General features: G+C 53.3%; 7 protein-coding genes across 7 annotated transcripts; 3 read left to right on the top strand and 4 right to left on the bottom strand.

Moving 5' to 3' along the window:
- Nucleotides 1-536: 536 nt before the first annotated feature.
- On the bottom strand, nt 537-2,008 carry NECHADRAFT_63657 (uncharacterized protein). Its single transcript, XM_003050050.1, has 2 exons — nt 1,511-2,008; nt 537-1,461 (listed from the first exon to the last, which is right to left on the bottom strand). Exons 1-2 carry the CDS (start codon nt 1,646-1,648, stop codon nt 643-645), a joined length of 957 nt encoding a protein of 318 aa, XP_003050096.1. The 5' UTR covers nt 1,649-2,008; the 3' UTR covers nt 537-642.
- A 2,011-nt stretch (nt 2,009-4,019) lies between these two features.
- NECHADRAFT_96275 (uncharacterized protein) lies at nt 4,020-5,429 on the top strand (the record flags this gene model as incomplete). Its single annotated transcript, XM_003050440.1, has 2 exons — nt 4,020-4,459; nt 4,514-5,429. The coding sequence occupies 2 exons, from the start codon at nt 4,020-4,022 to the stop codon at nt 5,427-5,429; spliced, it is 1,356 nt and encodes a 451-aa protein (XP_003050486.1).
- A 232-nt stretch (nt 5,430-5,661) lies between these two features.
- Nucleotides 5,662-6,403, bottom strand: NECHADRAFT_48539 (uncharacterized protein; the record flags this gene model as incomplete). Its single annotated transcript, XM_003050049.1, has 2 exons — nt 5,662-6,074; nt 6,133-6,403. The coding sequence occupies 2 exons, from the start codon at nt 6,401-6,403 to the stop codon at nt 5,662-5,664; spliced, it is 684 nt and encodes a 227-aa protein (XP_003050095.1).
- A 421-nt stretch (nt 6,404-6,824) lies between these two features.
- NECHADRAFT_63655 (uncharacterized protein) lies at nt 6,825-8,774 on the top strand (the record flags this gene model as incomplete). Its single annotated transcript, XM_003050439.1, has 2 exons — nt 6,825-6,921; nt 6,979-8,774. 2 exons carry the CDS (start codon nt 6,825-6,827, stop codon nt 8,730-8,732), a joined length of 1,851 nt encoding a protein of 616 aa, XP_003050485.1. The 3' UTR covers nt 8,733-8,774.
- A 537-nt stretch (nt 8,775-9,311) lies between these two features.
- On the top strand, nt 9,312-9,977 carry NECHADRAFT_102829 (uncharacterized protein). Its single transcript, XM_003050438.1, has one exon. It carries the CDS (start codon nt 9,369-9,371, stop codon nt 9,882-9,884), a length of 516 nt encoding a protein of 171 aa, XP_003050484.1. The 5' UTR covers nt 9,312-9,368; the 3' UTR covers nt 9,885-9,977.
- On the bottom strand, nt 9,975-12,277 carry NECHADRAFT_101654 (uncharacterized protein; the record flags this gene model as incomplete). Its single annotated transcript, XM_003050048.1, has 5 exons — nt 9,975-10,145; nt 10,193-10,789; nt 10,846-11,556; nt 11,608-12,120; nt 12,167-12,277. The coding sequence occupies 5 exons, from the start codon at nt 12,275-12,277 to the stop codon at nt 9,975-9,977; spliced, it is 2,103 nt and encodes a 700-aa protein (XP_003050094.1).
- A 642-nt stretch (nt 12,278-12,919) lies between these two features.
- On the bottom strand, nt 12,920-24,683 carry NECHADRAFT_84858 (uncharacterized protein; the record flags this gene model as incomplete). The annotated part of the gene is made up of 3 exons (XM_003050047.1): nt 12,920-24,337; nt 24,387-24,544; nt 24,629-24,683. 3 exons carry the CDS (start codon nt 24,681-24,683, stop codon nt 12,920-12,922), a joined length of 11,631 nt encoding a protein of 3,876 aa, XP_003050093.1.
- Between the last annotated feature and the right edge of the window lie 462 nt (nt 24,684-25,145).

The following is a 25,145-nucleotide window of genomic DNA, read 5'->3' as shown; positions in this document are numbered from 1 at the left end:
GATTACAAGGCCTCGCCGTGCGCTTCTGGCAGGTCGGCATCGAGATGCGACCCTTCTTCAACAAGGGCTCCCTCTGGGCCTACCCCGTGTACGCCCTCGGCGGCGCCAGCTTCGGATACTGGCTCCAGGGCGTCGACGACCGACAGACCGCGACGCTGAACGATCGCAAGGCTCTCCTCCTCGAGAAGCGGGCGCGCAAGGCCCAGCGGGACGCGGAGCAGGCCGAGGCTTGATTTGGGGAACCGAGTAAAAGGGAAAGCAAAGATATGGGACACACAAAGTGTTTCGTCTAGAGAAGATGGACGATGATGAGATAGGATTATCTGTATATTTGCGATACTGGGAAATAGAAGCGTCGAAATGGGACGTTGGGATTCAAGCACAAGATGGCTCTACGTGAGGTCATGATATGATGGAATTAAGTCCTGAATGCACTCAAACTGCTTACTGGACTACAATCACTGGACCCGGACATGGAATGCCATTTACACCCTGTCACGCACATGAGAATCTGTGAGTTGCACTCTTGCGGGTTTCTCTAATGATTTGACTGCCACTTCAAACAAAGCAAAGACGCCGCTTCATCTAATACCAGGCTTCATTCAATCCCATTTTTGTTTGTTTACTCGATTTGGAAAAGTCCTACAGCTCCTCTAGTTTTCTTAGAATGGCCGGGACAGAAGTCGCCGATGAATTGCCCAGCTCCGTCACAACCACCGAGATGTACTTGTCCCGGGTGGTGTCGAACAGCAGGCGGAAGCCTACGTCGGTGCACCGCTCGGGGTCGATCTCGTTGTAGGTGAGCGAGTCGATCGAGACTCGCTCCGTGAAGTTGATGGTCTCGCATAGGGCCACGACGCGGACGCCTAGGTCTGTTGCTGCCGTTGCAATGTCGCAAGAACCTGCGCGGGCGTACATGGCGCCGTTGCTGAAGATGGCTTCGGCGGCTAAGAGGACTTGAGTGGCCTCGGAGAGGTGGGTGCGTAGGGCGCCGAGGTCGGAGGAGTAGGCGACCTGAATACCAGCGGCCGCGAGTCTCTTTGCGAGGTGGATGCCCACACGCTCGTAGGGGTCATCAACAAGAATGACACGGAAGCCCTTCTTTCCAGTAAGACGAGCCCGGAGCAGGGTACGCTCAACGAGGTTGTGCTGAGCGTAGGTGAGAATGACGTCTCCGTCGGCGATCATATCGGCGGCGGTCTTGACAATGACATAGTCGGCGAGGGCGATGCGCTCGCGGATAAAGTTGTCGATGGACTCGCAGAGGAGCTTCTTGGCGTCCAAGTCAGGCAGGTCAATGTCGACCTTGCTGATCTGGAGCTTGAGCCATCGGATGGCGTTTCCCATGGAGAAGCACATGGGACGGCATGCTGTGAGGTATTCGATCTGAGGGTTGAGGACGTGCGAGGTGAAGTGGCGCGAGAAAGTTGAGCCGTGGGGGGTTGTGTAAGACTCGATGACCTGGGGATGGTTAGAGTCTGGTCATGAGTGCAGAGGTAGTGTGGCATACCTTTTGGAAGGCTAGTAGAGTCGCCTCGAGTCGAGTGATGCTATCACTGATGGCAAAGGCGCTCATGTGCTCTCCGAGAACCAGCACAGCAGGGTTGACGTCCTTGTCAGCGTGCGTCATGTCTATCCGCCGCGCCATAGACAGATGGCTGAAGCAGTCTGGTATCGTGGGCTTCGTATCCTTGACCACAGCCGCCGTCGTGGCCGGTCGCAGAGGGAGCTTAGCACCACTTCCACCATGCTGCCCATCCTGCTTGGGCTTCCCTTTGCCCTTGCCCTCAGAGGAGCCCGCCTGCGAATGTCCGCCTTGAGGAGGTCCTTGAGGAGCCTGCGAGGCCTTGGCCTGGGCTCTCCTGGCGGCCTTTTCCTCCTTGGCCTTTTTCTTGAGCTCGGCGTTGGTGAGCTTCTTCTCGCCGGCCGCGGCTGGCTGCTGGTCCTTGCCTTGACCCTTGGCCTGCTCCTTCTTTTCCTTCTTATCCGTCACCTGCGGCGCGGGGGCCGGCCCACCAGCTTCAGTGGCCATGTGTGTTTCTGGAGAAGTTGCGACTGGTGGGTTGTGAAGTCGAGGGAATGTGGTTGCTCGAGGCGGGGCAACTCGGTGCGGTGGAGATTCAGCGCCGTGCGCGTCGACGATTGCAGTAGCAGGTCCCGATAACAGAGGTGTGCGATCTATTTAAGACTGTAGTTAAGAATTCTGTAAAAAATTTGCCGTAAATAACGACCTCGCGACGTCGTTGGGTGTGATTTTTTGTGCAAGTCGTGAGAGTCGACGCTTTGAGTCACTCGAAAATAATGGTCCCCGGCTCAGGATTGACTGGAGAAATGCCCCGCGCTAGCAGAGACGTGGGTGGCAGAGCCTCACCAGGAGCCAAAGCCCCATGTCACTTTGAATGGGAGACGACGAGAGATGAGATTCTTTACGAGATGGGTCTTGAATCAGAGATGATGGTATTTACAGTTCAGATGAGCCTTCTCGTCACGTTACAGGCTATTGTTTGATGCATCTCGCCGTTGGACCCGGTCGCACAGCTTGGCAGGCAGGCAGCGAAGGCAGAACAATGGCATTGAACTCGGAGCGAAGAAGCGCTCGCCCTGGCATGGATAGACAGACGAGGAAGACAGACGAGGAAGGACGAGGCTATCAAGCAGAACAAGACGTCATACTGTTCGTGAGATGGAGAGCAGCTGGAGGTAGATGGGACCCGCGCAGTCGCGGATTGGGCTGGGCCTGGAGGCCATTTACCTCTGAGCCGATCAAGCAGTAACGCCAGTCATTCATTTCAAGACATTCTTCACGTCTCTACCAGACACTGCGCAACATCTCGACATGAACGATTCATTCGGGCAGCCCGTTGCCCGCGACGCGAATCCATCGCTTCACACCAACTTCCTTCTTCACGACCATCCATCAAGGACAACTCGCAATGAAAGAAAAATCTCCCACAGGGAAAAGAAGAGCTCCAAAAATTCCCTCACCAGGCGAACCCAATGAGGAGCGGTCAGTGTATAGTTTTCAACTAGCAAAATTCCTCTCTCAGCTTATCGCTTCACGGAGAAGGAAAACGCCCTTGCACTTGGATGGAGAAGAAAGGAAAAAAAGAAGACTGAAATGGCGGGAGGGAAGCTCGCGTTATATAGAGAATCTGGAGCGGCTGCGCACGGACCACCTGGGCAGATTACCTAAGGCACCAAGGCAGGAACGCGAGTGAATTGATTGGGGGGCTGGGGCTCAGCCGCGGCCAGGCACCAGTGGAGATCCACCTCTCCACTCCCAGCCTCCTCAAACAGATTGCCTTTTCACGAGCAGCAAAACTCTACAGCACGGCTAAAGGTAAACAGATGCTCTTTTGTTTTACGATATGGTTAATTAGTACAGCTCATTGATTTGAGGTATCATGTTCCTGTGAATGTATCTATCAAAATAAGATACTCCCGATCATTCTTCTTGACTGCAGTGCTCTTGAAAACTGGCTGGGAAGGCGAAATCTCCATTGCTCGGAAATTCGATATCCACCAAACCCACTGTCAAACCCACAGGCAGCCAGGCGAATTCCAGCCGCAACAGGCAGAGGCAGCAGAGCAGCGTGGGAAAGTCACGGGCCGGGCACGGGCACCACGGGCATGAACAACCTTAACTGCAGGCAGGCACACGACAGTCAAGTGAGCCACTCACTGAGCCACATTTCTTCAGTGAACCAACATGAGCGGATTACCTTTATGACAGCACGTCAGACACAGCTCTCTTGAGCATCAGAATTAATTCTCCCTTGCATGAAATCTAGCATTTCATGATGGAAAACCTTCAAGAGTCACAAAATGCTGCATTTGCTTTTTCCACCATGAACCTAGTCAGCCTGGTTGCTCTTCTACTGGCTTGAGTCACGCCTAGCCACAGGGAGTCGATCGCTGCGATACCGCTATCGCAGCTCGTGAACCTTAGTTACAGACCCCAGCCAAAAACCTCCGCTCTCAACCAGCAACACCAGGGACGAGATCGAGCATCAGGCGCCATGAAGAGGTTCACTCGTGCATACTCGTCGGCGACGACCACTCTTGGGGCGGCTCCCATTCCTGCCTCCAAGATCAAGTACATTCCCTCCACGGGCACGTACCCCAAGGGCTTCGTCGCCTCGGGTGTCTTTGTCGGCGTCAAGCCCGGCAACACCTCCAAGCCCGACCTCGCCATCATCTCCTCGGACCGTCCCTGCGCTGCTGCCGGTGTCTTTACAAAGAACAAGTTCCAGGCCGCGCCTGTGACTTTTAGCCGCAAGCTTCTTCAGCAGAAGAAGAATGCTGGCCTTCGCAGCGTCGTCATTAACTCGGGCAACGCCAACGCCGTCACCGGCACCGGAGGTCTTGAAGATGCTACCAATATGGCCCGCACCACCGACCAGAGGGTTGGCGATGAGGACTCTACGCTCGTCATGAGCACTGGAGTCATTGGCCAGAGGTTTGTTTTCTCAATTGAGTCTAATGAGGCATCAATGGGCTGACTCTGTCCTAGGCTGCCTATTCAAAAGATTGTTGACCACATCCCTATGGCGTATCACAAGGCTGGTGACTCCCACAGCCACTGGCTGAACTGCGCAAAGGCTATCTGCACCACCGACACTTTCCCCAAGCTCATGTCCCGAACTTTCGAGCTGCCATCCTCACCGGGTGTCGAGTACCGCATCGCTGGTCTGACCAAGGGTGCGGGCATGATTGCCCCTAACATGGCCACCCTTCTCACCGTCCTGGCTACCGATGCTCCTATTGCTCCTGCTGTCATGCCTAATGTGCTCCGACACGCTGTGGACCGCTCATTTAACGCCATCACTATTGACGGTGACAGCTCTACCAATGACACGGTTGCTCTTCTGGCCAACGGTGCTGCCGGTGGCAAGGAGATTGCTTCTGAGCAGTCCCCTGACTTTGAGGCTTTCCAGGGTCTTCTGACCGAGTTCTCGGCCGACCTGGCCAAGTACATTGTTCGGGATGGTGAAGGTGCTACCAAGTTTGTCACTATTCGTGTTGTCGACAGTGCAACCGAGGAGGCAGCCCGCCAGGTTGCTCGCTCCATTGCCACTTCTCCCCTCGTGAAGACGGCTCTGTACGGCAAGGATGCCAACTGGGGCCGCATTCTGTGCGCCGCTGGTTATGCCTTGATCTCTCCTCCTGGGCAGCCTATTAACGACGTTCCCGAGATTGTCCCTGAGCGTACCAACGTCTCTTTCGTCCCCACTGACGGCTCAACCGAGCTGAAGCTGCTGGTGGATGGTGAGCCTGAGCAGGTCAATGAGGAGCGGGCGAGCGAGATCCTGGCAATGGAGGACCTTGAGATCGTTGTCCGACTGGGCACCGGTGACAAGTCGGCGGTGCACTGGACCTGTGATTTCAGCCACGACTATGTGACTATCAACGGTGATTACCGAACTTAGTTGAGGGAAATGGTTTAAAAGATGGAAGAATTCGAAATGAATAGACGATGATGTGCCACGAGTTACTACATCTGATTCACTTTTTTGCTATGTGGGAGGTGCCATTCATGGGCCTCTGAGCTGTTGAAGCATCGTGCATATTCCAATTTGACATTTCTTGGATCCTATAACACCCCATTGTCTAAATCTAACCAAACTGATCGCCCCAAACTCCTAAACCATTCCCATCTTTTTACGCACTCAGGGTACCCTTGGTGCTGGGCACCTCACCCTCCTTGCCCGGTATCCTGGTGATGGCAGCCTTGATAGCCAGAGCCAGAGCCTTGAAGGCACTCTCAGCACGGTGGTGATCGTTGTCACCGTGGAGGCAGTGGACGTGCAACGTGATACGGGCACCCTGAGCGAAACTCTGCATGCAGTGGGGAACCATCTCGGTGCTGAGCTGGCCGAGGAACTCGCGCTTCAGGCCAAGCTCGACGACGCTGTAGGGACGGTTGGAGAGATCGACGACGGCGCGGGAGAGGGCCTCATCGAGAGGAGCGTAGGCATAGCCGAAGCGGGCAAGACCGGTAGGAGTACCGAGGGCCTGGGCAAAGGCGTAACCAAGGGCAATGCAGACATCCTCGGCGGTGTGGTGGTCATCAACTACAGAGGCAAAGTCAATCAGTCATCTGGCCGGTGGCGGACAGGAATATCAACGTACTGTGAAGATCACCCTTGCAGTTTATGGCCAGACTCCAGCCAGAGTGCTTGGCCAGAGCGTGGAGCATGTGGTCGAGGAAGCCAATTCCAGTGTTGATGGCAATCTTTTGCGACTTGCTGGCCTGGGAAGCATGGCTGTCACCATCATCGAGGAGACGGGAGTCGGTGTCCGGGGGAAAGCTGCCGCCGTCCAGGTTGAGGGCGAGCTGAATCTTGGTCTCGTTGGTGTCGCGGGCGAGAGCGGCCCAACGGGTAGGCTGAGCAGAGGCCATCTTGAAAGTCAATTGAAGGTGAATGAGGGAGATGTTGACGGTAGGTACGTAGTAGATGGATGTAAAAGTCGAGGGCTCCTGTATCGGCGAGTGCCAAATTGACGGCCTCTGATACGTCCCCCGCCACTCAATCTTTTTTTTCTGGTTCGCAGCGAGGGGCTGTCGCTGTTGCCACTGGAAGCTACCCCGCTACGGTCAAGACAAGCCTGCTGTGGCTTAGTGGCTTCCGCCTGAAGACCCTTAACGCGCTTAGCTCCCTGGCGCGTGTCGACGGGAGTGGTTGTTGACTTTTGGTGGGATGTCTGTGTTGACGACATTTCCAAAACAAACGACGATAAAACGAACCGCAGCCCACGACGTTTGTCCGCAAAGGCCGGTGCATCCATCGATTGCTCAATGATATCGAGGAACTAAACTAGGGATGGAAAAGTTTCTGAGGGAGTGGCGGCAGGATGCCCTCAACAAGGCGCAATATGAGTCGGCCATCTTTATCGGCGACAAGCTGCTTGCATTGACCAGTCTGTCGACTCCGGCTCTTGTTGATGAAGGATACTGACGAAGCCCTTGTCTTGTAGACGATGACACTGACGCATTTTGGCTCGCACAAGTTCACTTTGCGACAGGCAACTACACACGCGCCCAGGCATTCCTCTCCAGTCAGGACCTCATCTCCCGAAACCCATCATGTCGATACCTCGCCGGCCATTGCCTCATCAAGCAGTCTCGCTTTGACGAAGCCCTCGCCGTCCTGGGCGACCGCAACCCGACGCACCTCATCTCCAACGGTGCCAGCAACAAGCGCAAGACGCAGCCTCGCCAAGGGCGACGCCGCGACGACGCCGCGGACGAGGAGGCTGCGAATCGGCGGTATGAGGCCGCCATGTGCTTTCTGCGTGGCATCTGTTATGCCAAGCAGAATGCATTTGACCGTGCCAAGGAGTGCTATAAGGATGCTGTACGCATAGATGTGCAGTGCTTTGAGGCGTTTCAGCAGCTCATGGGCAACTCGCTGTTGTCGCCAGACGAAGAGTGGCAGTTCCTTGAGAGCCTCGACTTTGACTCGATCCACGTGTCAGGGGATGTGTCGTCATCTCAGGAGGCTGCTGATTTTACAAAGATGCTGTATACTACACGACTGTCCAAGTACCGGAACCCTGCAGCCTTCGAGACGGCCTACGACTCCCTCTCGACGCATTATCATCTGGCATCGAACCCTGACCTACAGCTTGCACGAGCAGACCTTCTCTACACGCAATGCCGCTACCGCGATGCGTTGACCATCACAAATTCGATTCTCCAGGAGGACAAGTACAACTTTAGCGTTTATCCGGTGCATCTCGCCTGTCTGTTTGAGCTCAGGGAGAAGAACCTGCTGTTCCTCATCTCGCACAACCTGGCCGACAACCATCCCGAGGAGCCATGCTCATGGCTCGCAGTCGGAATCTACTACTTTTCCATCGACAAGATCCCTGAGGCACGACGGTATTTTAGCAAAGCCAGCATGATGGATGCTCATTTTGGACCTGCGTGGATCGGCTTCGCGCATACGTTTGCGGCAGAAGGCGAGCACGACCAGGCGATATCGGCCTACTCTACGGCGGCCAGACTGTTCATGGGCACTCATCTACCTCAGGTGTTTTTGGGGATGCAGAATCACGCTCTCAACAATATGACATTGGCTGAAGAGTTTCTCAAGACGGCGTACGGACTGTGCAAGACGGATCCACTGCTACTCAACGAGATGGGTGTTGTCAAATACCACCAAGATAAGCCCAAGGAGGCGGCGCAGTACTTTTCCGCAGCGCTTAAGATCGCTGAGGATATAGACAGCGAGCCGTCGGCGTGGTTAGCAGCGCGGACGAACTTGGGACACGCATTCCGACGATTACGACATTTTAACCGAGCGCTGATCGAGTTTGACGAGGTGTTGAGACAAGGGGGAAAAGATGCAGCTATCTTTAGCGCCAAGGGTCTCATTCTGATGGAGCAGAACAAACCGGAGGAGGCGGTAGTAGTGCTGCATGAGGCGTTGGCGATAAGCCCTCAGGACAGCATCGCGACGGAACTACTCAACAAGGCACTCGAAGAGACGGCACTCCTTGATGGAGCTGCAGAGTCTGAAGCAGAAGACCTGGCCGAGTTTGAGCACGCACTCGGACAACGCAAGATGGAAGCCTCGGTCAAAGTGAATGGGCGAAGAGGCGGTGGAAGGGGGATGATGGACAAAGGCAAGGGGAGGGTGAGGAGATCAAGAAGAATGACAGTGCTGGAGGATGAAGAAGATGAGATAAAGGGAGACAGCATGATGGACATGAGTGACGACGAGTAACAAAGCCATCGAGAGAATGATTATGGGCTGGGTTTGTCATTGGGATAGGATAGGCGTTGGGGAAGGCATTCATGGGATTGATGCAGCATTCACATCAAAAAGGGTACATGAACAAGGCATGGATAATTGTAAATAGACCCGACAATTGATCGGAACAACCATGATGATCAAGCACGGAGGAAATCACTAATCAGCCACGCACTTGGTGATGCCAACCCTTGGTGTTTTGGACTCAAAGCCCCACAAATCTCGCATCGCACTCGCGTCCCGGACCCCACTTGCTGCAGAAGCTCGGGTCGTCGGGTGGGGTAGCCCGGCGTGTTAATCCCTCCGGGACCAATCGGGGTCTGCTTATTAAACCCCGTGAAGCATCAGCTCGGTCTTGGAAAGGTGCCCGAGGGCGGGTGGGTTGTATTACCGGGGGAGAAAGGTAGGGCTGAGTGAGAGAAGTGAGAGAGAGGGTGGCTTGATGATATGACGCGGTTTGAGGCATGAGGTTATAAAGAAGGAAATGGCCTGTTTCTTTTGATGCTTTTGAACAACATCTTATCAGAGATACATCACGTTATAAAACAACATCTTACTCTACACCTGGGATAACATCTTTCCACTTGAACAAAACATCTACCGCTCATCATGTCGCGCTACTTTCCCCACACTCCCTACGCGGAGGACCAGCGTCTATCCCACACGATCCTCACATCGCACGTAATCGCGCGAACAATCACAATAAGCAACATCATCGCAGCAGGCATCACAACAACAAGACAGCTCATCCCCGCGCTCCGGCCCAAGGCTACAGCGCTGGCCTTTACCCCGCGGCTGATCCAGTCTGCGTCGACGGGCACGGTGATAGCTTTGGGTCTTGGGGCGCTCATGACGTTGGGCCGTATGCACGGCCGGGAGGAGATTGAGTGGCAGGATCGGAGCTGGAGACTCATGGAGAATAAGGGACAGTTGGAGACGGATGACTGGACTGTTGTGGGCGCTGGTGTAGGTGCTGCACTCGGTGCTCAGGCGGCCAAGGGTTTGGGATGGAGAGGTGCTGTTGGGGGTTTGGGCTTGGGAACTGTGGGAGGTATGCTTGGGTATATGGCGTGGAGATATGGCGTGAATGGGGGCAAGTTTCCCAAGGATAAGGATGAGCTATGAGAGGTTATGTTGACATATCCAGAATGATCACGACTCCTTATTTGTAGTATACCCCTAATGCAACTCCAATCTAGTTTATATGTCAAGGAACTACAGCTTGGCTCTCACTCCCCCCTGTCTCTTGACAACATCTTCAATCTTCTGGAACTGGTAGAAAAAGTCTAGGCTTTGAGGATTCAACAATGTACCGCTTGGCTTGATTGTATGTCCCGAGATGATTTGCTTGACGGGCAACTCGACCTTTTTGCCGTTGACCGTGACCTATCATTGTTAGTTATCAACGTAAGAAGAGAGATTAAGATACTCACTGGGATCTCGGGCACTTCAAAGATGTACTTTGGAACATGCCTCTTTGTCAACTCCTTTGCAATCCTTTCTCGAATCTTCTTGTCCAACTCGGCATCAAATTTGACGCCTTCTCTCATGAGCAAGAACAAGACCACGCTCTCATCATGATCCTCAGGTCTTCTCTGTCCTACGCAGAGACTCTCAGCAACCTCTTTTGCAAATCCTCCCTCGAGAACAGCATAGATATCTGCACTGCCGAATCTGATACCACTGGGATTCAGTACGCCATCAGACCTGCCGAGAATGTGAATATGCCCCGTCACGGGATGCACAGCCGCAAAATCACCCTGTGACCAAACGTCTGGGAAGCGAGAGAAGTAGGCCGATGTGTACTTTTCACCAGGCGCTGGGTTTGTGTCGTTCCAGAGGAAGAGAGGAATGTTGGGAAAGGCTCCGGTGCCGACTAGATCGCCGGGCTCTCCATCTGCGACGGCGGTGATGGGCTTGCTGGGGTCCGGAGAGGATGGGTAGATGGCCATGGGAGTACCGAGGCATCGTCCTGGACAACCACCAGCATAGATTGGCGTCAGAGGATTCTCTATGACGAAGCAGGCTGCCTAGAAGAACAGTAAGGTTAGTTGTCATTCAAGTTAACGAATGCAGAGAAACTCACAATGTCAGTTCCCCCTGAAAAGTTGGCCAGCTTGACGCTCTTCGGAAACGCCCCGTCATAGAACCACTCAAAGACTTGTTCCTTCAGCACCATTCCCGTGCTCCCAACCCACTTTAAGCTGCTCAAGTCTGTTTCTTTCTGGGGTACGATACCAGCTTTCATGAGCTCACCTAGCCACCTTGGGCTAATTCCGAGATGGGTGACGCGCTGCTCTTTCACCACACGGAGCAGAATCGATCGATCTGGTACGAATGGTGAGCCATCGTAGAATACTGTACGTCCTCCAAAGGCGAGTCTTGCGACGCTGGCAAGGTACATGATCCAGCCGGTTGTGGTGTACTGTAACCCAACATCTTCGGGAGTGACCTCTCGATGGAGGACGGCCTCTTTGCCAACAGAGATGAGAAGGGGTCCAACACCATGGACAATGGCCTTGGGCGTTCCTGTAGTTCCAGAAGAGTAGTAAATGACCATGGGATCCTGGAAGCCGACTCTTTCGATTGGGGGAGGTGTTGACGCAGAAGACAGAAACGTCTCGAGACGTTCAGTCTGAGGAATCTTTGATGTGTCGTTGGGGACGTCGAAGCGTTGGACAACCACGATGCTCTCAAATGAAGGACACTGATTCATTCCTTCAACCATGCCGGAGATCTTGTCTCGCAGGTCAATGACTTTGCCGTTATACAAGGCTCCATCGTCGAAGAAGACAAACTGCGAATATGTTGGTTTGTGGCATTGCTTCATCAAGATGCTCTCACTCACCTTGGGATCGATCTGTACTGTTCTCTGCAGTAGTCCTCCAACACCCATATCGGTCGAGCTGCTACTAAACACACATCCAAGCCATGTCGTAGCCAGAAAGATGACCGCCGTCTCGATAGAGTGAGCACCAACCATGACAATCCGGTCTCCCTTCTTAACGCCTCTCTGCCTCATAGCACTCGCCGTCGCGCCAACTCTTCGCCGCAACTCTCCCCAGGTGACATTATTGATAGAAGAGTTGCCCTCGCGCACCTCGGTAATGGCGATAGTGTCGTCTTCTTTGTGAAGAGTCGAATGATCTCCCGGAGCACCGCCTTGAGGGCGTGTCCAGAGGAGGTTCTCTGCAAAGTTGAGGCGAATACCTGGAAACCAAGCCGGCAACTTGGTAATGGGGATAGACTCATCGACGACATGAGTATAAGTCCCCTCATGGATCCAATTCTGAGATTCCCAAAGCTGAGCATAAAAGTCACTGCGTTTAGTACAGGACCACTCATACAGTTCGTCAAAGGTCTAGTCGATATTAGCAGAGGAACTATCACCATTCACCTCGACACACCTTGAGATTGAGCCCATGTAGTCTATTCGCCTCTTGCATAAACGCCCACATGGCGGTGCTCTTAGGATCGGGATGTTCCCAGACCTTTCTAGGCACTCTGTTGAGATCCATTGTGTATGCTCTTGAGACAGCTAATGATTAAAAACAGTAAAAGACAAGAGACAAGGTTGTTGACTGAAACCTTGAGAAGCAATGACAACTCACAGCCGGGCCCTTGTTATACAGCATAGGACTTGGCTCTCCTCTCTTGTACGTCCCGAGGTAAACCTTGTCCGACTGCGGTCCACGGTGCGGGGTTCAAGCCATTCCCCAGACTTTCGCTTCATCATGAATGTGTGTTGCTCTGAATGGGGGTGTCTCACTTGCTGATCCTGTGGCGTCGTCATGCACACGAGCCGAGGCTTGTGGGCCTGTTTGTTTTGCTCTCAATGCCTTGTTATTGGTTTCTGAGGTGGACGAAGCCATCATCAACTTGTACAGAGTCTGCAATAGACCTAACAAACAAACGCTGATCAATTAATGACATTAAATGTCATGGTCTGATAATAAAGTATACATCAAGAGAAAATTGTCTTGGCCGTTTCCTGGCCGTGTCTTTTCGTGGCCCATATCCGCCATCCGTAGCATACACTCACTTGCATACATCTTCCTTCTTCCTTGCACCAAAACGCCTTGCTCAAACACAAACTGCCAGCCCCAGAATCTCCTTCCTTCTTTCATCTCTCCTTGAATCAAAGTACGCCTGTCCGTCTCTCACAGGTACGGCATCCACAGCGCATCGCACTGTGCCAAGTTCATGGGATTGACGGCCTTGGCGATGGCATCAATCACCGTCTGGTTCGCTGGCAGGTTTCCAACGGGGCTGTGAGCCAAGCTGATCGCCCTCTTAACGATCGAGTCACTGTTCATTTGCACAGAGTCTCGCAGTTGAGTCTCGGTGATGACTCCATTTCTGTGGCTGCCTGTAAACCAGAACAGCATCTCATCACGCACCAGCAGTGTCAAGGCGTGCTCCAATTCGTACTCGGGCTCCGTCAAGCACCGCGCAATCGCCATCAGCGAGCAGGCAAAGATGCCTTCTGTCGCCAGAGGTCCCATCAGTGTCTGAAGATTAGGCGTGAGTCGGAACGGCACCGGCTCTGGGTTATGGAAGAAGGGCTTGGATGCGCTCATATACGACATCATCTCAGAACCCCAAACCTTGCCCGTCGCCCTGGAAATGTTGATCTTCTGTGGGTAGCGGTTGTGCATGTACATGATGTACGTGATAAACGTCAACGCCGCGAGCTGGTACGAGAATTGTCGTCGGAACAGCCAGAACTCTGCAAACTGCGGGAACACCTTCTGGAAGTACTCGAGCGCCACCGTCGATGGCACCCACTTCTCCTGGATAGCGTTAAACACCTCTAGGCGAGCTGTTGCTGCCTGCTCAGGCTTGTTCTGTTGCAAGTTAGATTTCATTCTCGCTCGCTGCACTCTGGAATAACTTACCGAGCTCTTGCTCTCCAATGCACCCCGAAGCTTCTCCATAGTAAACAGCACGGGGTCATCCTTCGACATGCCCATGTTGCGGCAGTGATCCTCGTACACTCCCTGAAGGGTCGTGTATGATGTGTCCTCCTGCACAAGTCTTATGTGTGGCGCGAAGGGAACCATGATGGGGATCGTGAACTGCAGGTCGCGTCGTCGGGACTCCTTCTTGCGACCCAGCGTCTGGTTGAGCGACCGGAAGAGCTGCAGAATACGCTCCTCTCGTCGGCAGTGACGGGCCGCAGGATGCTGAATAGCCCACTTGTGAATGCTTCCGTCGTGTCCACGCATCTTGATACGGCGATACGACGCGCTGATAGAACGAACGAGATCGACATTGGGCAGGAACCGCTCGATTCGGATGAAGTCCTGGTTCTTGTCCTTGTGTTGCAGATACTGTCCAGGAATCTCGACCTCGTCAAACTTCTGGTACCGGAACTCGCTCAGATGGGGAGAGAAGTTCTCAAGAGAGGCACGCGGGACTCGGTGATCCAGCTTCTCCTCAAACTTGTTTCGCCAGCGGCGCAGCTTGTAGATGTACTCGTACATAGTGGGTTTGACGTCGACAAAGTCCGCCTCGAACGACTTCTTGATGTGGCTGGGCAGGATTGTTTCCGCAAAGCGAGTGATATTGACTTCAGTGGCAGAGGGCAGTTTGACATTCTTGGCAAATGAAGGAGGCGTTCGGCTGACGTAGGCGAGAGCATCGTTGAGCAACGCGACGATGAGTCTGTAGGCGTCTTCGTCCGGAGGGCACTTAAAGTTCTTTTGGATTTGATCAACCATAGTCTCCATCGAGAGCGCCAGAAGAGGGAATGCCGTCTTAAGCACAGACATGACCTCTTCAGTGTACTCCCACGGCGGCTTCTTCCCAGCCTGGCCCTGCTGGGGCTGAGGCTTTTGTGTCTTGGAGGGATCTTGTCCGTTGGTTGCTGGCGCCGGAGTACCATTCGCGTTTCCGTTGGCTTCGGCCTCGGCCTTAACTGGAGTGCCATCCGCCGCGTTCGCTGTGCTTGGCCGGGATGATGCAGATCCAGGGCGAGGAGGTTCCAGCTTTGTCAATGAAGGCGAGGCGCTCGCCTTTCCGGTAGACGCCACCGACTGCGCTCGCTGCCGTGCCGCTCTCTCCTTAGCCTCCTGGTTGCGTTTGATAACAAGCAGATCCTCGCGGTTCGTTCGAAGCTGGAAGTACAACGCTTGAGGATAGGACTTAGCAATCTTCAAGAGAAGCTGGAACACGCGAGGAGCCTCTTTGTGACCGAGGCCAGTGATCAGCTGCTGGATGAACGTGATCCAGTACCATACTGGAGTATCACCCTTGAAGTCGTCAAAGCCCATGGCAATCGTGCCCTTGGCGTCGTCCAGGCTCAGGAGCCAGAGGATTCTTGCCAGAAGCTTTCGAGACTTGGCATTCTTGTAGCTGCCGGCAGCTTGTAGGTAGGACGTAAGCGCCTGTCGGGCTGCGTTAAGGTCGCTGGGATCCTCCTTGAACTTGCGATCGTTGAAGTAGCCCCATTCAGCCCAAGCCTTGGCTGCGCCGATGTCGAAGTACAAAGCTGTACCATATGCGGAGTCTGCCTCTTCCTTCTGCTTAAGCTTCTCCAAGAACATGCCCTTCAGTGTGTAGAACTCGGCCTTCTGTTGTGGACTGAAGTAGTTGAGGTTCGTATTGTTAATAACATCCAGTCCACTCGTCAACTCGTCGGGGTTCTCGTAGTGACACTTGGCCTGCTCTCGCAACTTGAGGAAAGCTTCCTGAATCTCAATGTTGGGCAGCGTGTAGATGCGGCTAAGCTGGCTGATGCAGACTTCTGGCAGGCTGTGTTTGCGTGCAACATGGGCGAAGCGGTTGATGATCCAGGCAGTCTCATGGTAGCCGCGGTAGGCAAACGAGGACGCTCCACCGGCATTCTGCTGACCCTGTTGAGGAAGCAGCTGCAGGTATGTTTGGTTGATGAGGCTGAAGATGTGTTGTCTCCATGTTACTAGATCTTGCCAAGCCGTGATATCATCCCAGACGTTGGGGAGTCGATCACGCCAAGCACCGAGAAGTAGCTTGAGCTCGCCAGACTTGACATCCAGGTTCGTCTGGTTGGTATTAGCAAGGCTTTGGCAGATGACGCTAGCGTCATGTAGCTCAACCAGTTGTTGGAAGTTCTGAAGAAGTGGGATGTGGGCGTTTGTCAATCGCACGGGCAGCTGATGCCACTTGCGGATCGACAGCTGAATAGCCTCATCACACACACGAGAGAAGTCCCCCTGGGTTTCCTGCTGGTTGTGGTACTTGAGGAGCGACATGAACGCCTGGAAGAAGGCTCGGCGAGGAGTTGGAGCGTCCATGACGCCCTTGATAATGTTGTCCAGAGCCTCTCGGTGCTGCTCTTCTTGCCACATGTCCGTGTTTCGCCAGGCACATTCGAGGAGAAGATCCTGGAAGTTCTCATGCTTGGCAAAGTCTTGGAGAATCTCCCACTGCTGAAGCTTCTGCGCGCAGAGAACCCAGTGGTCCTCCCAGAGCATGTACTCTGCTTGCGAGAATGGAATGACGCCAGTTCTGGCCTTGATCTGCGCATTCTCGTAAAGCTTCTGGGCCTTGTCCCACATGCCATTCTGTTCATACGACAATGCTGCATTAGTCTCAACAAACTGGCAGCGTCGTCGCCAGGTGCCATAGAACAGGTCGTCCTCTTGAAGGGAAGCATAAAGCTCGACAAGCGCATCGAGGTTGCTCTCGCGGACCGTGGTAGATTCAACTTGCGGCTTGATGGCGGCATTTTCAAGCTGCACAAGAGCTGTATACCACGCGTCGTAGGTCTTGGCTTCAAACTTGAGCACGTGCGGTGGAATCTTGCACTCGGGCCAGGTCTTGGCAGCGCCGTCAAGGAGTGACTGAACGACGTTGGGGCGCTTGTCGATTTGGCGGCTGTGGTAATCCTTGGTGAGCAACGCCACGATGCCACGCTCGAGGTCAACTCTCTCGTCCTTGGCAGTGGCGGACCAGTAGATAGGGAAGAGAGTCACCCATAAGTTGTGAGCGAGCTGTGGGTCGACGTGCTGGAGCTGCATCAAAGGCTCGATGACATCTCGAACCTTGACATCACCGATTTCCGAAATGAAGCGTCGATGGGTGGCCATGAAAGACTCAAACTTGTCATCAATCATGACTGTCGGCTCCCTAGCTTCCATCTCCTTGGTGCAGATGGTCAGAAGACGAGAAACGGGCAGCGTCTTGAAGTCGCCTTGGTCCAGTTGGATGTTGGCGTTCATCTCCACAGCGCCAAGCAGCAATTGAGTAGCTTGTGCGAGCCAGTACGAGTCAGCAAGGGTCTCCCAGTTCTGCGATGTCAGGACATAAGAGAGACGTGCACTGGCAGACTTGGACAGACTCTTGTCAAAGATGGCCATGAAGCGATTGCGCATCTCGACATCAGTCGCCCTGGTACCAATGAGGAACGCGTGCTCCATCCGCACCGTGAGCTCTGTACGAGTGATCTTGGGATCCTCGTAGATGCGGATGACGAGATCCAAGAACTGGGACAACATGGTAGGATCCTGTCGGTGCTCAAATGAAAGCATCTTATGCAGAACAGCCGTCTTCTCCTTAAGAGTCGGCCATGTTCCTTCAGACCTGAACACCCATCCTTCGACCATGTTGAGAATTTCTTTGCACAACTCAATATGCATCGACTTCTCTACCAACGTTGCAAGAACGCTGAGGAAGGGTCGACGGTTGTCCCCAAGCACCTCCATTCGCAGGGCTACCACTTGGATCTCCTTGATCATGAGCTTGGTCTGGATGTCGAGGTCATAAGCCGACATCTCGCCAGTGGGTGTGTTGGGGTCCTGGTTCCTGTTGTTGGCTCCATTGGTTTGGTTCTGGATGGCATTGTAGTGCTGTACATGTTCTCGTGCATGCTTCCCTTGAAGAGCCTTCATCAGAGACATGATGTGCTGGTCGATGACGGTCGGCTTTCGGTTGCCAAGAGACCATAGAATGTTGACACCAGATGTGTAGCTGTTGCTGTTCATCGCCTCGGTAGCAAGCTGGGATAGGTACGCGACGATCTCTGACGTTTGAGTTTCTGTCTCGCCATCGCCATCGGCGTCGTCCATTGGCGTATCATCAGGGACAGAATCCAGGATGCGCTTGATGATTGAATGGAGCTCGCGATCATCATCCAACTTCTTGTCAGAAAAGTGCAAGCAGTCCTGGATCTCAGGGTTCTCTGACTTGAGGCACTTCTCCAAAGTCTTCTGAATGGTTGGCATATTCTTCTGGATCCAATCATCTGACTTGGAGTTGAGAACAATGCGAACCACTTGAAGCGTGTTGATGATGTTTGTCAGGAACTTCTCATCATACTTTTCCTTGTCGGATGGATCAGCATTGAGGATTGTCTGCGTCTTCTCGCTGGCCAAAATGACTTGAGTAACATTAGGAAACAAGTCGAGGTCAAGGTCACCCCAATACTGAGGCTGCACCAAGTTGTGAAGCAGCGTCATAGCCTTCTTGCAGAGGTCCGTCAAGGCTAGTGGAACGGGGGGGATGGAAGACGCGGTTTGATCCCGAGGTTTAGCTGAGGGAAGCTCATAACGTTCGTTCAGCTGAGCGATGAATTCGACGAGATATTTGATCATCTTCAAGCGGTAGGGAGGAGGAATCTGGTACTCGACTCGCTCCGCATGGCGAGCCATTGGTGAGGAAGTATTCGGTTGCTCAGTCTCGAATTTTCTTTTCTTCGCGTTCGGCGATTCAGAGAGAGATCTTGTTTGAAGCAGGGGAGACTTCTTTCCTTCAACCCGCCATTCCTCCCAAGTCCAAATCAGCCACATCATGTTGAGGCAGAGCCGTTTGCTCTCATGGGATGCGTTCTGGGGAGTTGCAAGCTTGCGCAACGATGAGATCATCGGAACAATGTACTTGTCACGGGCAGCGTAAAATAGTTCTGGGTGTTTGACAAGGAAGTGGAAGATGCTCGTCATCTGTTGAGCATTCTGTCCTTCGTCTGCGAGAACCCGACGAGGTGCAACAGCCCAGAAAGCGTTTCGCTCGCTTGGGCCAGTTCCACATCGCTTGGGCAACACAGGTGCAATCAACTCCAGTGCTTGTGTCACCAGTGCGCGTCCCTCATTCTGGTTGGCCTTGAGGAGTGAAAGGTAGACCTGTGTGACAATCTTGGGAGGCGTCTCGTAGTGGGCAATGAAGTACCCAATAACGACGTAGGCGGCGTGCTTGTTGATCACATCGTCAAGCCGGATGAATGTCCAGCCAAACTTGATAATATCCTTACGCGCTTCTTGTAGCGTAGTGTGATAGTACTTGACCAACATCGCTGAGAGCTGCAGCACCTCGTAGCGGGTAAAGTCGATGCCAGGCTGGGCTTGATCATCCATGGTCATTTCTGGATGAACCTTCCAGATCTTGCTGCTGACAGACTCGATCACAGTTCGGTCCATGAGCCTGGGGCTCTTGTTCTGATCCAGCTGGTTCCAGCGACGCTTCACATCCATGGCCACGATTGGGTTGACAATGTAGTGTAGCAGGAAGTGCTTCATCTTGTTGGATGCCGATTTGCCCGCGTAAACCTCCAAGCAGCGAAGGATGGTCGTCTTCCAAAAGTCGATGGCATCACTGCAGATTAACTTCTCGTAAATGAACGAGAAGAGTTCCTGACTGCTGCGAAGCTGATCAGAAGTCACAGACTCAACCAGACTAAAGAGAGCGTCCAGATCCTTGGGGGCCCTTTCAAGTGACTTGACAAGAATCGTCATGAGTTGCTCTGCTGCTTGGAACGCGGGCAATCGAAGGTGAGCAGGAAGGGTGTGCTGTCGAAGGTTTGTTTCCAGCTCCTTGCCAATGTTCTTCAGCCAGTCCAAATTCTCCTTCTTGTCCATCCACTTCTCAGAGCTGGAGAAATGGCTGATAGACTCAAAGATGTGGATGGTGTTGACCATGGCGATGAACTTGGCCTCGTTGTTCTGGCTCATGATCTCATTGCAGCGGTTCATCAATCCCTCCACGTTCTCAACTGCCACTTCTCGCAGGGCATTGCTGTCGGCATGGCGAAGAACCTGGGCCAGGAATCGGCCATACTTGAGGTCGTCAAGCTTTCCGAGAAGATAGGCCCAGATTTCCTTGGGATACCGGTTGAGATACCTGTACATGGGCAGGCGGAATGGACTTTGCTGGGTTCTGCGAAGTTTGTCTTCCAAGCCGAGGAAGCAGTCGATCAAGCGCTCCTTGAATCCCTCAGCAAGTGCTGGTAGTAGATGAAAGATGTTCAAGATGGCTGTGATGACCTTCATCTGAGGATGTTGGTCAAAGAAAGTGAACGAAATCTGCTGCAGTGCACTTGGCTCAACGATAGAATCGATCTGGTCAAGTAGACGGGCTCCAATCTCGACCTTAAAGTAGCTTGTGAGCAACTTCAGTAGTCTGGACAAGTTGTCCAGTCCAGAGACACTGAGGCGTTTGGGGTCCGAAAGGCTCTGAAGAACGGGACGCAACCCTCCCTGCAGAAGCTCCTTCGGCAGACGCCTATCAACAGAGAGAACCGACCGCAAGGCATCGTTGGCTGCTTGCAGAGTTGGCTTCGACTCGGAATACAAGCACTTAAAAAACACGCCAAGAATCTTAGTCTTGGTCGGGCTATTCGAGAACTCCTCAAAAGTCATTGCAGTCGTCAAGAGCTTGATACACGAGACCCGAAGGTTAACGATGTTCTCATGTGTGCGGAACTCAGCGGGCTTGTTGGCCAAGGACTCGTCACTCGCATCAGCCAGAGCCAAAGACTCCATCAACAGACGGTTCAAGTTCTCGTCGAACGTCACCCAGTCGTTCTTCAGGCTCATGTGATAGTCCATGGCGTTGATATAGCCAATCTGGATTGCAAAAGGCAGCGCGCGCAAAGGCTTGGCGTAGATTGGCTGAAGGAACCTATCCTTGTAAGGCTCGAGAAGTTCCCAGACTTCACATTTGGCCGCCTTTGCGATGAGTTCCAGGGATCGCTTAGCAGTTTCGCGAACATGCTTGTTCATATGGGAAAGCTCGTTGTTAAACTGCAGGCAGATCTGAGCAAGCCGGGGTTGCTTGACCTGAGGATTGGGTGGCTGGCCCTGTGGTGGCACAATGGGGAGAGCATCGTCTTTCGTGATGTCCTTTGTGATGCGCTGCAAAAGCACCTCGAGACTTGTCTGAGCCAGGCACCGAGTCTTCTCAGGAAGGTCCTGTGGCATGTCCTTGATCACATACGTGAGCGCGCGAATGAATTCACTCTGCTTAGAGGAAATCCAAGCATCGCCAAGGTCAAGCTCTGTCAGAAGAAAGTTGATTCCCAGGCTACCGCCAGCCTTGGTAAACCATTCCTCTTCATAACAGCTGTGGCAGAAGGTGCTGCTGAGGTGGCTGAAGAATGGGAGTTTGCCGACTTCAGTGTCTGACCCAAAGATAATCGCAGTGGACGTATGCATCTCGCGGATGGCTCGTTGACCAGCCTCACGTACATCAGGGTGGTCTGAAGCAAGGGACTCAACAATGGCATCCGACAAATTCCGCGTGTCAATATGCAATGGACCTTCACCAGCATTGGGGTCGAAGGGGCTGAAATTCCGCTTCAGGTCCACAAGAGCCCGACCGACCTCGATGATTGCAAAGTGCTTGCAGACGTTCAGCAGGAAAGCACTTGCTTCCTCTTTGAATTCGGGAATCGACTCAGCAAACATGACTGCCTTCAAGAGCTGCTTGACAGTCAAGTCCTCGCTCTCCTTCTTGGGAATAGACCGCTCGCGGTCCGAAATCTCAAAAGGGGCAGAGTTGATGTCGTATTTGCGAGCAACCAGATCCTCGGCCTGCAGACGCAATAGCCGTGGAAGGTCGTCTGGAAGTTGGTCGAATCCGATGCGTAGCTTCAGTTGTGATTTGATCAAGTTGAGAGCCTGCTTCTTGTAGTATCCATCGTACTGTCGATTCTGGTTGTTCTTGGTCGCCTTGGGAATTTCCATGAGCTTCTGAATAGCAAACTCGATGCCCATCTCAGCAGGGAAAGCTCTATCCTTCTTGGAACCGAGAAGTCTCAGATCAAAGCTCGAGGGGTCGTCCGCGTACTCTCTGTAGGCAAGAGGAACAGCTCCAGTCATGAACTTGCGGTTTCTGCCGCCCAATTTGCCGAGGATTCTCATTGTTGTGTGAGCGTGGAAGTGGCTGTAGGGGTGCGGCTTGAGGTGGTCAAACAAGGCAGTCATGAGCTCATCGATCACAGGGGCCATGATGGGGTCGAGATAGTCAGCCGTAAGATTGTCAACGCATAGCTCAAGGGTTCTCAAGCCTTGCCCAACAAGGTCTGTGCCGGCGCGCAACGCGACCACCAGCGGGCGCATCAAGAAGCTCAGGTGAGGTAGCAGGTGGCTAAGGCGAGCCGGGACTGTAAGACAAAGCTCCACGTACAAATCGCGCTCGGCCGGCTTCCTGGCTGCCATGAGCAGATTGTTGAGCACATCCAACAGCATCTCAAGAAGGGGAAGGATTTGCTTGTAGAGCTGCTCGAACTTGCCACCGCCGATGCTGCGGAACAATGAGCGCAACAAGAGGAAGTAGTTCATGGGCTCTTCGGCCTTTGTCGACAGCTCGATGGACTTGGTGACGATATTGACGACATGGGGCAAGAGAACCTGCTCGTTCTGGCTGGCAAACAGTGTCACCGCCATAAACGCCAACTTAAAGAGTCTCAACAAGATCGAAGACTTTTTAACGTCGGCAGAGCCCACTTGGTCAATCCTTTCCATGAGAAACTGCAGAAGCATCCCGCAGAAACTAGGACTGGTGGCTTCACTGGCAAGGAAGAACTGGGGGATATGTAACAACGCTGTATGTTCAAAGATCATGTCGTAAAGACGGGGAATCTCCTGCTGGAACACTTCGTGGAATGTTGCTGGATCAATCGCGTGGAAGACGGTAGCAAAGGTCTCGAGCAAGTCCTTCTCTTCCTTGCTACATGAGACCATGTAGAAGTTAGCCATATACTCCACAGGAGACATGTACTGAGACTCGGCTGCAGGCTTCTCGATCTCGTAGTATCTGAAAACATAGGCACCCTCTCGGAAGAGCTTGATGATGACCTTAACCTCCTCAGCAGTGAAGCCATAAGAAACATCCTGCCAATGAGCAGGCGCATTCTGTGGGTCGATGGGAGACCCAACATTGCATGTTCTGAGCTGATAGAAGGTGTTCTTAAGGCCTGTCATTAGGTTCCTGAAGAGAAACTTGTTATCGACAACTGGATCAGCACCTCGGTCACGCGGGTTTGAGGTCTTGATGGGCACTGCGGCAAAGATGTCCGTCTCGTCCCAGTCGGGAGGGTTGTTCTTGTCAGCCAGGTATGTCTCAGGCGTGCCAGCCTTCATCTGCTCTCGGTAGAGTGCCGAGAGTTTCACCGCATTGGGATATTGTCGATTCATGGCGGCAAACTTGTCGGCAATCGCGTTGAGAATCATGATGAGATAGTGTCGCGCATCGACCTTGTTCGGAAGCTTCGCAATACACTCTGCCATGTTGAGGAGGAGCTTAGCGCTCATCGTTTGAAAGCTCGTGCCCGGGAAGTTATCCTGGAGATTCCTGGTATACACCTCAACAGTCTTCTGGATCTGCTCTGGCTTCAGGGAGTCTCGAACATGGTGAATGAGATCCGCAAGCATGCTGTACGCCAACGGACGCATAGTCTCGTGAACGGTAAGGCCGTCACCCGTGAGTGTCCGTTCGTCCAACAATTCGTCGATTTTGGGAATGAAGATCTTGCGGAAGTTGTAGTTGATGATATGGCGGATTGCGACAATCAGCTCCTTTCGTGTCCCAGACTTTTCCCTTGGGCAATCCTTCAGAAGTCGCAGCACAATGTCGGGCAAGCGGGGGAGGAAATCGTTCAATTGCGAAGCATACTGGCGCAGTAGGTAGGCCAGGAAGCTCATGGTCTTAACCTGTGCCGTAATGAAATCTCCGAATGCTGCCCGGTTCTTGATCGCAGGGCTGACTCCAGTGTGAATCGTGCCTTTTGCGGCGGCATCCGCGTGGGCTTGTTGTTGGGCCGCTGCTTGCAGGCACAGCACATTCTGGATGAGGGGAACAAACTTCCTAACATTTTGTGCCACTGTGTTACGATAGACCTGGAATATCGACACAACGATGATGGGGCATTCAGAGAGGACCTTGAAGGACTGCATGCCCTTCAGCAGAGGTCGGTTCTGTTGCTGGGGGTCGGCTCCGAGGTCGTTCACTGAAGCAACGGGCGAGCCGGGCCGTGGGGATTGGAAGTTCGTCTGCGAGCTGCCTGGGGTCGAGGGTGCGCCTGGTTGTGACGGCGCGTTGTGAGGAGCATTATCGAGTTGTTCGCGTACCACCTTCTCCATCTGTTCGAAGAGTTCCTGAATCAACGAGAGGAAGAGCTGGACTTTGCCTTGCAGCACCTTGTGCTGGTGCCGCATAATGTCCGATGTGATTTTCACACATAGCGTCGCATTTTCTTCATTATCTGTTCGTACAAGTTGCATCAACAAATCGACGGTTTCTTCGGCGAAGGGTTCGAACGGCTCGGCGGGGCTAGGCTGGGTAGGTAATCGGTGGAGGACTTCGAGGATGCAATTTCGGAGTTTCTAGCTACATGTTAGTAGCAACTCGATCGACAGGTGTGCTCGAACCGACCTGCTCCGGTGAGTTGCTCTGGAAAGTACATGGTCCTCGAAGAATGCCCATAAAGATGGGCATCAAGCGTTTCAAGAAGGGCGGGTATATGGGACCGGTGGTGTAGTGATCCAAGCTGTCACGCAACGTGGTTGCAGCTTCGAGCTTAAGCCTGACATCTATAGTACAAGACAATCAGCAAAACCATGGTCACCAAGGGCATGCGACAGCGTGGGGGGGTACAGCTTCGCGGGAGCTCGTACCTATGTCGGCAGCGCTCAGTCGCTTCACGACATCGTCAATAGTGGTGCCCGACATTGCTGCATTATCGGCGTCCACACGACGCGATGCGACCTTCCATGCGCAAGAGGGCGAGTTTGCTGGGTGTTGGCTTCTGGTGTCTGGGGTGTGAGCTTGGGAGCTCGTGGATCGCGAGGCTGTCGCGAAAGCTTGCGATGCGGCGCAAACACGGGTATCAATTAGAATAAAGGTCTGGAAAGGAAATCTCGTGAGGTTTGCGTCCGTAAGTAGATGATGTGTCGTGATTTTCGTGCGGGGTCCTTGTTAAAGAGGGTTGAAATGTGAAGGTTAAGGTTGACACAGCCCGCAGAATGGTTGACTACGTGAGGTCGCCTTCGCGTTGAAAATTACAGGAAGGTCCAATGCTGGGGGGTGCAGTCACCAATTCCACATGCGCTAAGCCCGCGATAAAGTTCGGCCGGCATTAGCGTCAGCTGCCACGACCAATCACGGACAAATTGGCTGCTGGGGAACCAGGGG

The sequence above is a fragment of the Fusarium vanettenii genome (genome assembly GCF_000151355.1).
Source record: "Fusarium vanettenii 77-13-4 chromosome 9 genomic scaffold NECHAsca_6_chr9_2_0, whole genome shotgun sequence".
NCBI lineage: Eukaryota > Fungi > Ascomycota > Sordariomycetes > Hypocreales > Nectriaceae > Fusarium > Fusarium vanettenii.
Note: the sequence above shows the minus strand (reverse complement) of the source record. Positions and strands in the feature narration are given on the sequence as shown.